General features: G+C 43.4%; 1 protein-coding gene across 5 annotated transcripts in view; it reads left to right on the top strand.

The window, feature by feature from the left end:
• Nucleotides 1-14,197, top strand: part of LOC134355512 (copine-8-like) — a 674,862-nt gene that overhangs the window by 143,383 nt on the left and 517,282 nt on the right. For all 5 annotated transcript variants that reach the window (XR_010020101.1, XM_063065493.1, XM_063065495.1 and 2 more), the window contains one exon: nt 319-422. Coding sequence is in view for 4 of the 5 variants with exons in the window: in XM_063065493.1 (XP_062921563.1) it covers nt 319-422 (104 nt within the window). In the remaining variant the exon portion in view is untranslated. The remainder of the gene's footprint in view (nt 1-318; nt 423-14,197) is intronic.

Below are 14,197 nucleotides of genomic sequence, written 5' to 3'. Positions count from 1 at the left end.
CTGCAGTTTTATAAAAGCATGGACCACTAAACCTTTGTGACACTTATTTATTTCCTTGCACCAGGAATCCCAGCATCTCACGGTTTGAGATTGTTGAAACCTTTGAGCTTTTCAGACCTTTCCAAGAAAGAATGGGATTGAAAACAAAAACCATTTAGTGTGCGATGACATGGCCAACAGACAATTGAGACTGAATTTGAGCCTGTTCCCAGAGTTGATGGAGCTGTGCACCAAATGTTACACAGTTCATTATTTCAATGGCTTTGGGAACACATCTGACATGTACAGAGAAGCTAATGCTGTCAAATTTATTTGCAGTTTGGAAGAACAGAAGTGATCGACAATACCTTAAACCCTGACTTTGTACGGAAGTTCATCCTAGATTACTTTTTTGAAGAGCGGCAAAATCTCCGATTTGATTTGTAAGTTTGACCTTTGTTACCATTGAGTAGAAATTTCTTTAAGGGTGAGATATTACTCTGGAAGGAGTGAATGTGAAATCAAACCATATTTATCATTCAAATATTTACAGATTCTTTGTTTTAAGCATGTAAAATGTGTCCAGTGGATTTAGTTAGTCTTTTCATTAATATGTTTAATGGCCTGGAAGAGAGAAATGTAAGATTTTTAAAATTAGTTATTGTGTTAAAGTAAGTATAATTACATTATTTTAATATTCTAATTCTTAATACTTGGAAGAACTATTCTGAGTGGCAGAGGCATTTACAAATATTTAAGCTGTTTGACAGCTGTGACAGGCTGCTCAGCCTGGTGATGTGGCCTAGCCAGCTGTCAAAATCATCCAAGGGTACTTTGCGGGTCTGCACCCATGAGATTAGAGTTGCCTTTGACAACCAAGATGTGTTGGAAGATCTGCACTGCATTGGTCTGGACCAAGCATGGGAAGATGGCAGCTCCCACAAAATCGCTGAGTGTTTCTTCTGTGTTATAATTTAGAGTATGAAGTTTTCAAAGATGGATTATTTCCCATTCACAAAATACAAAATTGTTAAGCCATGGAATCATAGAACAGCGCAACACAGAAACAAGCCCCTGGGTCGATCTAGTCCATGCCAAACTGTTATCCTGCCTGGTCCCAGTAACCCACACCTGGACCATAGCTCTCCCATCCACGACTTCTCTAAAATGTTGCAATCAAACCTGCATCCGCCACTTCCACTGGCAGCTCAATCTACACTTACACCACCCTCTGAGTGAAGAACTATCCCCTCAGTTTCCCTTTAAATAACTTTCACCCTTATCCCAGTTCTAGTGTTACCCAACCTCAGTGGAAAAAAGCCTGTTTGCATTTTCCCTGTCTACACCCTTCATAATTTTGGATATCTCTATCAAATCTCTTCTCATTCTCCTATGCTCCAGGCAATAAAGACCTAACCTATTCAATCTTTCCTTGGGACCTGGGTCCTCAAGTCCCATCAACATGCTTGTAAATTTCCTCTGTACTTTGTCAATCTTATTGATGTCTTTCCTGTAGGTGTGTGACCAGAACTGTACACAATACTCCAAATTTGGCCTCACTGTTTTATACAGCTTCAACATAACATCCCCTATCCTTTACTCAAAAGTCTGATTTATGAAAGCCAATGTGTGAAAGCTCTTTGACCCTATCTACCTGTAACACCACGTTAAAGGAATTATGCATCTGCATTATCAGATTCTAGTATTCTACCACACTTCTTAGTGCCCTACCGTTCACTGTGTAAATCCTACCCCAGTTGGTTCTCCCAAAAGCAACACCTCATCCTTGCATTAAATTCCATCAGTCATTTCTTCAGCTCATTTAAGTTCAGCCCTATTTGTTGTTTTCAAATGAAATAAGCAACATTCTGCAGGTCACACTGCAACCGAGAAGAGAGAACAACAGAGTTAACATTTCTCCCAATGACCCTTCAGCATTCCAGGGAACGCTCATCAACCTGGGAAGTTATTTCTGTTTTCTCTTTGCAAATAGATTTTATTGGTTTTCAATTATAAATAGACGACAGGGTGAAATGCATTTAAATTTAATTCTCTTTGTTGTGCTGCGTCTCCAAGGAAACATCATTAAAATTAAGTTCATTGATCAAGTTGCAAGGAATATTCAGTCTGTCTTCCTACTTTCTAGCAAAGAAGAGAATAAACACGATGTTACGAACTTGAAGTAGACTATTAGTGAATGTTTACGACAAAGATAAAGTGATATAAATGAAAGGAATATAGCCAACTTAAAAAGAAGATGGAAAGGTCTGAGAAATAGGAAGGAATGAGCATAAAAATGAAAAAAATATAATGTGATTACATATTTTATTTTATTTAGCAATACAGCACAGAGTAAGCAATTCTGCCATTCGAGCCACACCTCCCCAGCAACCCCACAACCCTGACTTACCCTAACCTAATCACAGGACAATTTACAATGACAAATTAACCTATCCCGTACTTCTTTAGACTGTGGGAGGAAACCAGAGCACATTGGGAAAACCCAGGTGCTCCACGGGGAGGAACAGTGCCGAAATTGAACTCTGAATTTTGCAAAGTCTCGAGCTACGTCATCAAGAAGATGATGCTTATAGCATGCATTGACTATTGCTTAGTTGACTTTCTTGTCAATAGCACTTTGGTTTCAAATAGAGAGGCACTTTGCCACTGCCCTGTGGCTCAGGTAATGGCATCCTTGCTGCTGAGCCAATCAATCTTGGGTTCCATTCTCACTATAAAGTCTTATCCCCAGATTTAGAACTCATGTTCCAGGGAAGTAAATTCAATATTAAACGAAGAGCCCTTCTGATTTCTCAGTGGGACTTAAAATATGCTTTTGCTCTACTGTAAAGAAGAGTAAGGCAGTTGGAACTACTCACTTGGCTAACATATCCAATACACCACATGGACAGATAATGATCCCAGAATAACCTGTGGGAGCTTACTTCAAGTAGATATGTTCCACAGTGAGCACACTCCATTGTTTATGAAGACTATTAGGATATACCAAACACTGTATAAGATGGTGTACGCTAGCAGTCCTCCTCTCTGTTAAGCGACATGACTAAGGTTTTATCTCAGCTTCACAATCAAGCTCAAAAAGACAAGACATTCTGCAGATGCTGGAAATCCAGAGTAACACACACAAACTGCTGGAGGCACTCAGCAGGTCAGATAATATTTATGGAAAGGAATAAAGAGTAGACATTTCATGCCAAGACCCTTCAATGGGACTAGTGTGTGCTAACAATCAAACTGACAACATTTTTTCTTTGCTGAGAATGATGATTGGAGAGAATATCCTTAAAGATGTAATTTCACTGATGTATAAAGCATACCCATGAAAAGATGGCAATGTGCACCTTGCCATAAGTATTGATATCCAAAGTTCTTGGTAGAATTCCAAGCAGATTTTGCAGAAAACAGATAGTTTATGTCACATAAAGTCTTAGTCATTCCTCGCTTTTACTGGTGTGACAAGCCCTTCATAAGTAGACCAAGAAACAAGAGGTGTCTTCCACATTAACATCTGATTGAATCAGAAGAGATTCACATATCAACTTTAAAAGGGCACACATACACAGCTCGTCAACAGAACATGAATTAATCCTTCTATGTCCATGTACTAATCCTTATATAGTTTTATTTCAAATATTGTAATTTTATGCTTATACCCTTAGTTCTATTGGTAAGTTCAGTGAGAAAAATACATTGAAAAGCAATGTATCGCAAATGCTAAAAATCTGAAATAAAAACAGAAATATTGCAAGTATGAAACAAGTCAGGCAGCTATTGTGGAGAAGGAAAGAGAAAGCAATTAGTGTTTCAAGTTGTGACCGATCATCAGAAGGTACCTGACTTAGATGGGAGCCTGCCTATGGCCTGCTCTTAATTACTGTTGTAAATAAGAATGATTTTATTTTGCACGTGTAAATGGGAGCAATTGTTAAGTGAACACCTCAGGAAAAATACTTAATGTGTTTATTTTAGTGAAAAATAATTTATTTTAGTGCAAGAGATATTTACATGGAAGCAAACAGATGCTAGGCAAAGAAATAAAAGCTGCTTAAGGACTGTGAGGATGTGAAAATTCCAGTGACACTGTGCAGATGGTAAATGTCATCAGAACTTTGAGATATTATCCCAGACTTGTAGTCAATGCCTATGTTTTTTTATTATGTAAGATATAACTACTAAGGAGTGTTTTCTCTTTTTTTCCTATCATTTAACCTACCTAGTCAAGATTGTGGCTTCCTCCTGATGTTGAGGATGGCACAGAAATGAGATGGATAACTTGGGCTAAAGTGTCTCAGGCATGTTTTAATCTAGGATTTAAACGTTACTCAAACTAAATGAGGCTGTTATAGATTGGAAGAAAACAAGAGAAAGTCTACAGATGCTGGAGATTCAAATCAACACACACAAAATGCTGGAGTAAATCGGCTGGCCAGGCAGCATCTATGGAAAAGAGTAAACAGTCAGCATTTCAGGAATGGAAAGGAAGGCGAGGAGTCAGAATAAGGTGGGGGGAGGGGAGGAGCAAGTACAAGGTGGCAGGTGGTGGGTGAAACCAGGGCAGGGGGAGGGGTGAAGTGAAAAGCTGGGAAGTTGATTGGTGAAAAAGATAAAGGGCTGGAGAAGGGGAAATCTGATAGGACAGGACAGAAGACCATGGAAAAAAGGGAAGGGGGAGGAGCACAAAAGGAAGATAAGACCATAAGACAAAGGAGCAGAAGTCGGCCATTCGGCCCATTGAGTCTGCTCCGCTATTTTATCATGAGCTGATCCTTTCTCCCATTTAGTCCCACTCCCCCGCCTTCTCACCATAACCTTTGATGCCCTGGCTACGCAGATACCTATCAATCTCTGCCTTAAATACACCCAATGACTTGGCCTCCACTGCTGCCCATGGCAAAAAATTCCATAGATTCACCACCCTCTGACTAAAAAAACTTTCTTCGCATTTCTGTTCTGAATGGGCGCCCTTCAATCCTTAAGTCATGCCCTCTCGTACTAGACTCCCCCATCATGGGAAACAACTTTGCCACATCCACTCTGTCCATGCCTTTCAACATTCGAAATGTTTCTATGAGGTCTCCCCTCATTCTTCTAAACTCCAAGGAATACAGTCCAAGAGCGGACAAACGTTCCTCATATGTTAACCCTCTCATTCCCGGAATCATTCTAGTGAATCTTCTCTGTACCCTCTCCAACGTCAGCACATCCTTTCTTAAATAAGGAGACCAAAACTGCCCACAGTACTCCAAGTGAGGTCTCACCAGTGCCTTATAGAGCCTCAACATCACATCCCTGCTCCTATACACTATTCCTCTAGAAATGAATGCCAACATTGCATTTGCCTTCTTCACTACTGACTCAACCTGGAGGTTAACCTTAAGGATATCCTGTACGAGGACTCACAAGTCCTGTTGTATCTCCGAACTTTGAATTCTTTCCCCATTTAAATAATAGTCTGTCCATTTATTATTTCTGCCAAAGTGCATAACCATACACTTTCCAACATTGTACTTCATTTGCCACTTCTCTGCCCATTCTTCCAATCTATCCAAGTCTCTCTGCAGACCCTCCGTTTCCTCAGCACTACTGGCCCCTCCACCTATCTTTGTATCGTCAGCAAATTTAGCCACAAAGCCATCTATTCCATAATCCAAATCGTTGATGTACAATGTAACAAGAATCGGCCCCAACACTGACCCCTGTGGAACACTACTGGTAACCAGCAGCCAACCAGAATAGGATCCCTTTATTCCCACTCTCTGTTTCCTGCCAATCAGCCAACACTCTATCCACGTATGTACCTTTCCCGTAATTCCATGGGCTCTTATCTTGTTAAGTAGCCTCAAAGGCCTGCTGACAATCCAAATATACAACATCCACTGCTTCTCCCTTGTCCAGCCTACTGGTAATTTCCTCAAAAAATTGTAATAGGTTTGTCAGGCAGGATTTTCCTTCAAGGAATCCATGCTGAGTTCTGCCTATCTTGTCATATGCCTCCAGGTACTCTGTAATCTCATCCTTGACAATCAACTCCAACAACTTCCCAACCACCGATATCAAGCTAACAGGTCTATAATTTCCTTTTTGCTTCCTTGCCCCCTTCTTAAATAGCAGAGTGACATTTGCAATCTTCCAGTCCTCCGGAACCATGCCAGAATCTATCGACTTTTGAAAGATCATTGCTAATGCCTCCGCAATCTCCACGGCTACTTCCTTCAGAACACAGGGGTGCATTCCACCTGGTCCAGGAGATTTATCTACCTTTAGCCTATTCAGCTTCCTGAGTACTTTCTCTGTCGTAATTGTGACTGCGCACACTTCTCTTCCCTGCCACCCTTGAGGGTCCGGTATACTGCTGATGTCTTCCTCAGTGAAGACGATGCAAAATACTCGTTCAGTTCCTCTGCCATCTCCTTATCTCCCATTACAATTTCTCCAGCATCGTTTTCTATCGGTCCTATATCTACTCTCACCTGTCTTTTACTCTTTATATACTTGAAAAAGCTTTTAGTATCCTCTTTGATATTATTTGCTAGCTTCCTTACATCGTTAATCTTTTCCCTCTTAATGACCTTCTTGGTTTCCTTTTGTAAGGTTTTAAAAACTTCCCAATCCTCTGTCTTCCCACTAATTTTTGCTTCCTTGTATGCTCTCTCCTTTGCTTTAACTTTGGCTTTGACTTCTCTTGTCAACCACTTTTGCATCCTTTATCCATTCGAAAACTTCTTTTTTGGAATATACTTGTCTTGCACCTTCCTCGCTTCTCGCATAAACTCCAGCCACTGCTGCTCTGCCGACTTTCCCGCCAGTGTCCCTTTCCGGTCAACTTTGGCCAGTTCCTCTCTCATGCCACTGTAATTTTCTTTACTCCACTGAAATACCGACACATCAGATTTCGGCTTCTCTTTTTCAAATTTCACGGTGAACTCAATCATGTTATGATCACTGTCTCCTAAGGGTTCCTTCACCTCAATCTCTCTAATCACCTCCGGATCATTACACAATACCCAATCCAGTACAGCCAATCCACTAGTGGGCTCATCAACAAGCTGTTCTAAAAAGCCATCTCGCAGACATTCTACAAATTCTCTCTCTTGAGATCCAGTGCTGACCTGATTTTCCCAATCCACTTGCATGTTAAAATAGCCCACAATTATCATAACACTGCCCTTCTGACTAGCCTTTTCTAATTCCTGTAGTCCACATCCCTGCAGTTGTTTTGAGGCCTATAAATAACTGCCATCAGGGTCCTTTTACCCCTGCAATTTCTTAGCTCAACCCATAAAGATTCTGCACCTTCCGATCCTATATCACCTCTTTCTAATGATTTAATATCATTTCTTACCAATAAAGCCACACCTCCCCCTCTGCCTACCTTCCTATCCTTCCGATACACCGTGTATCCTTGGACGTTCAGCTCCCAGAGACATGCATCCTTTAGCCAGGTCTCAGTGATGGCTACAACATCATACCTGCCAATCTGTAGCTGTACAACAAGATCATCCACTTTATTCCTTATGCTGCGTGCATTTAAGTATAACACCTTAAGACCAGTATTTGGTACTTTTTGCTTTGATTTCACTGCAACTTTATTGCACTGCAACTCATCCCAATGGCTACAAACTTGCCCCATCACCTGCTTGTCTTTCTTGTCATTTTTACTGCTCACTATCTTAGATTTATTTCTGTTTTCCCCTTCCTCTGCTCTGTCATTCCAGTTCCTACCTCCCTGCAAAATTAGTTTAAACCCTCCCTAACAGCTCCATTAAACTTTCCTGCCAGGATATTGATCCCCTTCGGGTTCAGGTGTAACCTGTCCTTTTTGAACAGGTCATACTTCCCCCAGAAGAGATCCCAATTATCCAAGAATCTGAAGTCCTGCCCCCTGCACCTGTCTCTCAGCCACGCATTCATCTGCCTGATCCTACTATTCTTGTCCTCGCTAGCACGTGGCACAGGTAGCAATCCCGAGACTACTACCCTGGAGGTCCTGCTTCTCAGCTTCCTTCCTAACTCCTGAAAATCTGTCTTCAGGACCTCCTCCTTTGTCCTATCTATGTCATTGGTACCAACATGTACCAAGACAACTGGCTGCTCACCCTCCCCCTTCAGAATATTCAGGACCCGATCTGAGACATCCCATACCCTGGCACCTGGGCAGGTAAGGAAACAAGGTAAGAAAGGGAAACAGGAATGGGGAATGGTGAAGGCAGGGTGGGGGACAATTGCCAGCAGTTCTAGAAATCAATGTTCATGCCATCAGGTTGGTGGCTATCCAGACGGAATATAAGATGTTGCTCTTCTAATGAGGTGTGGCCTCATCACGGCCATGGACTGACACGTCGGGATGGGAAGTAGAAATGAAATGGGTGGCTATTAGAAGATTCCGCTTTTTCTGGTGGACAGAGTGTAGTTGCTCGGTGAAGCGGTCTCCCAATCTATGCTGAGTCTCACTGATATACAGGTGGCCACACCGGGACCACCAGATACAGTAAGTGACCCCAACAGATTCACAGGTGGAGTGTCACTTTGCTTGGAGGGACTGTTTAAGGCCCTGAATGGTAGTGCGGGAGGAGGCGTAGGAGTCGGTGTGGCACTTGGTCTGCCTTCAAGGATAAGTACCAGGAGGGAGATGAAGGTGGATGTTTTCCTGGTGTCATGGATTCTTGATTACCTGACTGGCAGACCACAATACGTGTGCTTGCAACACTGTGTGTCTGACAGAGTGATCAGCAGTACTGGGGCTCCACAGGGGATTGTCTTGTCTCCCTTTCTCTTCACCATTTACACCTCGGACTTCAACTACTGCACAGAGCCTTGTCACCTTCAGAAGTTTTCAGATGACTCTGCCATAGTTGGATGCATCAGCAAGGGAGATGAGGCTGAGTACAGGGCTACGGTAGGAAACTTTGTCACATGGTGTGAGCAGAATTATCTGCAACTTAATGTGAAAAAGACTAAGGAGCTGGTGGTAGACCTGAGGAGAGCTAAGGTACCGGCGACCCCTGTTTCCATCCAGGGGGTCAGTGTGGACATGGTGGAGGATTACAAATACCTGGGGATATGAATTGACAATAAACTGGACTGGTCAAAGAACACTGAGGCTATCAACAAGAAGGGTCAGAGCCGTCTTTATTTCCTGAGGAGACTGAGGTCCTTTAACATCTGCCGGACTTTGCTGAGGACGTTCTACGAGTCTGTGGTGGCCAGTGCGATCATGTTTGCTGTTGTGTGCTGGGGCAGCAGGCTGGGGGTAGCAGACACCAACAGAATCAACAAACTCATTCGTAAGGCCAGTGATGTTGTGGGGATGGAACTGGACTCTCTGACGGTGGTGTCTGAAAAGAGGATGCTGCCCAAGTTACATGCCATCTTGGACAATGTCTCCCATCCAGTACATAATGTACTGGTTGGGCACAGTAGTACATTCAGCCAGAGACTCATTCCACCAAGATGCAACACAGAGCGTCATAGGAAGTCATTCCTGCCTGTGGCCATCAAATTTTACAACTCCTCCCTTGGAGGGTCAGGCACCCTGAGCCAGTAGGCTGGTCCTGGACTTATTTCCTGGCATAATCTACATATTACTATTTAACAATTTATGGTTTTATTATTACTATTTCATTATTTATGGTGCAACTGTAACAAAAACCAATTTCCCCCGGGATCAATAAAGTATGACTATGACTATGAGATCAGCGGGGAGAGATGAATGGACAAGGGAATCATGTATAGAGCAATGCCTGCGGAAAGTGGAAAATGGGGGGTAAGAAAAGATGTGCTTTGGTGGTGGGATACTAGTGGAGATGGTGGAAGTTACTGAGAATTATGTGCTGGACCGGTGGGATGGTAGGTGAGAGCAAGAGTTGTGGCTCAGAAGGATGGGGTAAGAGCAGATGTGTGTGAAATGGAAGAGATGTGGGTAAGGACAGCATTGAGGGTGGAGGAAGAGAAGCCCCTTTCTTTGAAGAAGGAGGACATCTCAATTGTTCTGGAATGAAAAGCCTAATCCTGAGCACAGATGTCGTGGAGATGGAGGAACTGAGAGAAGGGAATGGCATTTTTGCAAGTGACAGGGTGGGAAGAAATATAATCTAGATAGCTGTGAGAATCAGTGGGTTTATAAAAGATGCCCGTAGATATGCTGTATACAGAGATGAAGACAGAGAGATCGAGAAAGGGGAGAGAGGTTCCATTGTCAGAAATGAGCCAATTTAATTTGAGGGCAGAGTTGAAGTTGGAAGCAAAGTTGATGAAATCGATGAGCTCAGTATGGGTGCAGGAAGCATCATCAACGCATTTGCCGACGTAGCATGGGAAGAGTTGGGAAGTGATGCCAGTTAAGGCTTGGAACATGAACTGTGCCACATAGCCAACAAAAAGTCAGGCATAGCTGGAACCCATGTGAGTGTCTATGGCTACACTTTTGGTTTGAAGGATGTGGGAGGCACCAAACGAGAAATTGTTGGGGACAAGGACCAATTCCATCAGAGGAGTGTGCTGATGGAGGGGTACTGGTTGGGTCTGTTGTCCAGAAAGAAGCAGAAAGTTTTAAGGCCCTCCTGATGGGGGATCAAAGGGTATAAGACCTGGACATCCATAGTGAAAATAAGACGATTGGGGCCAGGGGACTTAAAGTCATTGAAAAGATCAAGAACATGTGAAGTGTCAGGAATGTAGATAAGAAGGGACTGAACTATGGGGATGAAACAGATTCAAGGTATACAGACACAACTTCAGTGGGGCAGGAACAGGTAAAAACAATGGGTCTACCTGGACGAGTCAGGATTGTGGATCTTGGGTAGGATGCAGAAACAGGAGGTGAGGGGTAAGGGAACTATGGGATTGGTGGTAGTGGATGGGAAATCCCCAGAGTTGATGAGGTCAGTGATGATGCAGGTGACAATAGTCTGGTGCTCCTTAGTGGGGTCCTGTACAAGGGATAAGTAAGAGGAGGTGTTTGAAAGTTTCTGCCTGGCCTCAGCAAAGTAGGGATCAGTACACCAGACTACTACAGCACTCCCCTTTATCTGCAGGTTTGATGGTGAGATTAGGATTACTGCTGAGAGCAGTGCGTTCAGAAGGAGTGAGTTTGGAATTGGAGAGATGAGTGGTGAAGTCGAGATGGTTGATGTCTTGTCAGAAGTTAGGGTCAAAAAGATCCAGAGCAGGCAGAAGACCAGAACAACGTGCCCAGGAAGAGGAGGAGGGTCAAAGACGGGACAAGGGTCAAAGCCAGGAGAGGGGTCATCGGTGCGGGCTACAAAGAAGTAGGCACGGAGATGGAGGCATTGGAAGAAGAGCTTGGCATCATGGCGAGTGTGGAACTCACTGAGTTGTGGGTGCAGGGGGACAAACATGAGGCGCTTATGGAGAACAGAACATTCTGCCTCAGAGAGGGGAAGGCCCATGAGAATGGGTGTGACAGCTGGGATCAGAAGGGGGGAAGAGAGTTGGTAGTGTCTGAAGAGAGAAAAGGGCTAACCTATTCAGGAAAGGTGGGTTGGGAAGAAGATGGAGGCTCCTTGGACGCAAGAGCTGACATTGGGGCCTGAGACACATGGGTTTGCAGAGTGGTTATGGGAGAATGGGAGACTGGGGTCCCAGCAGCAGCACATAACGTCTCGGCCTGGAGGTGGTGTCGGGCAAGGCCCAGGCTAGAGCCAGAGTTAGAGATTGCGCAATTGACAGTTTGAAGGTGTCCGGGGTCGTTGGAAGCAGTATTGAAAGTGGTGAAATCCAGGTTCTGAATCCGCTTGCCATCGTTGGAACCAGTGTTGGTGATGTTAATGCAGATCCTGGTGGCCACCCATTTCAATTCTACTTCTCGTTCCCATTCCGACATGTCAGTCCAACGCCTTCCCTACTGCTATGATGAGGCCACATTCAGGCAGGAGGAGCAACATCTTATATTCCGTCTGGGTAGCCTCCAAACTGACGGGCTGAACATCAATTTCTAGAACTTACGGTATTTGCTTACCCCACCCCCCACCCCACCCCACCATTCCCCATTCCTGTCTCCCTCTCTCAGCTTAACTCCTTACCTGTCCATCACCTTCCTCTGGTGTCCCTCCCTCTTCCCTTTCTTCTGTGGTCTTCTTTCCTCTCCTATCAGATTCTCCCTTCTCCAGCTTTATCTCTTTCACCAATCAACTTCCCAGCTCTTTACTTCACCCCCTCCCCCTCTCCTGGTTTCACCTATCACCTGCCAGCTTGTACTTCTTCCTCCCATCCCCTTACCTTCTTTTTCTGACTTCTCCCCTTCCTTTCCAGTCACGATGAAGGGTGTCGGCCCAAAACATCGACCGCTTACTCTTTTCCATCGATGCTGAGTTCTTCCAGCATTTTGTGTGTGTTGTTATAAATTGAAGATTTCTTCTCCACTCTTGACTGGAAGATTTGACCTGTAGAGGCAGAGTCTTTTTAGTGGCAGGAAAAACTATGTGTTACTTCTGGGAGTTTTTTTATTGCTGTAAACATTAAAGTACTTCACTTTATATCTTCTCTTTTTATGTGAAGGTAATTACATTCATTATCATTGTGACTAAATGGTACCACTCTCGACTGAATTGAAAGGTTCAAATTCCACAGCAGAACCTATGTACCTAAACCTATCTGATCTATGCTGAAGGTGTACTGCTTTGCATATTTATTTACGAATGAGTCACTATCCTGAAGTATTCTTTGCTGATCTTTTTTTTTGAGATCCTCTGGTTCTCTTTTATAATATAATCAGGAAATTTTCAGTGTGCCATTTATCCCTTGAGCAGCATCAACAAACCCACTTAATGACAACTGGCTCAACGTTGCTTCTGGTCTCTTGTGCACTGTGAACTGTGTTTTTGCAAACTCTTCTTTCTCTGACTTCCTGCTCCACAATAAAATTGTCTCCTTTAACTAAATCACTTACTGAGATTGTATGTTATAACTTCCACAAGTGCTGTCAAATGTTACAAACTAGATCACTTGAACTACTCTACCCCCAGTTCTTGTCAGACTCTTGAACATATGCCAAAGATGAATTCTTGATCTTCTGATCTTCGTTATAGCCCGTGTGCTTTATTTGTTTGGCTGCACTGCACTTTCTGTGTAATTCCAGCCCTATATTCTGTATTCTGTTTTCTGTATTCTCTTAACTATTCCAATATACTTAATTATGCATGAACTTTTCACTAAACTTCTACAATAAACCAGCAGCAATACCAATACTCAGTTTAGCTGTTGTATGTGGATGAATATTCCTCAGGCAGTCTAGGCCACATACATGTACTTGAGTTGACTAATTAAATAGGATTCTTCCCCGACTTCAGTTTGCCTATCAACTGCCGCCAACTGCAGTAATACCTACATTCCTACCCTTTATCCTTATTATCCATTGCATTGAGTGTGTGATCAGCAGCACGACTGGTTCTGGATTGGCCACCTGGGCCATGCTCTTCTTACTGATCTGTGCCATACTTTGTCGTAACATTGTCATGCGGTCCTACACTGTTAGGTTCATATGAATATTTTGTGACATATATTTATCAGTTCATCATTCCCTTATGACTTGTAAATTGTTCTTCTGTGTCTGGTGCTCCCAGTGCAGTTTCCTCTACATTGTTGAGACCCAACATGGATTGGGGACCACTTTGTTGGGCATCTTCATTCCATCAGACACACCCAATGGATATCTATTTAGATTCCACTTCCTGTTGCCATTCCAACGTGTTGGTCCATGGCTTTCTCTCTGCCGTGATGTGGCCACTTGAAGGAGCGAAAACTCATATTCTTTCCAGGTAGCCTCCAACCTGATGGCATGAACATTGATTTCTCTAACTTCTGGTAATTTCTCCCCCTCATCCATCTCTCTTTTTCTCACTCCTCTTTCTGGCTCCCCTCTTACCCCTTATCTTCTTCTCACCTGCCCATCAATTTCCTTTAGTGCCCTTCCTTCCCTTTCTCCCACAGTCCACTCTCCTCTAATAGATTCCTTCTTCAGCCGTTAATGTTTCCACCTGTAATTTCCCAGCTTCTCACTTTATCGCCCCCTCACCTGGTTTCACCTATCACTTGCCAACTTCCCCTCAACCCACCACCTTATTAGGGCTTCTTTACCCTTTCTTTTCAGTCCTGATGAAGGGTCTCGGCCCAAAGTGTTGACTATTCATTCCCCTCCTTAGATACTGCCTGACCTGTTAAGTTCCTCCAGCAATTTCTG

The sequence above is a fragment of the Mobula hypostoma genome, chromosome 13 (assembly GCF_963921235.1).
Source record: "Mobula hypostoma chromosome 13, sMobHyp1.1, whole genome shotgun sequence".
Taxonomy (NCBI): Eukaryota; Metazoa; Chordata; class Chondrichthyes; order Myliobatiformes; family Myliobatidae; genus Mobula; species Mobula hypostoma.
This window is presented reverse-complemented; position numbering and strand designations above follow the sequence as displayed.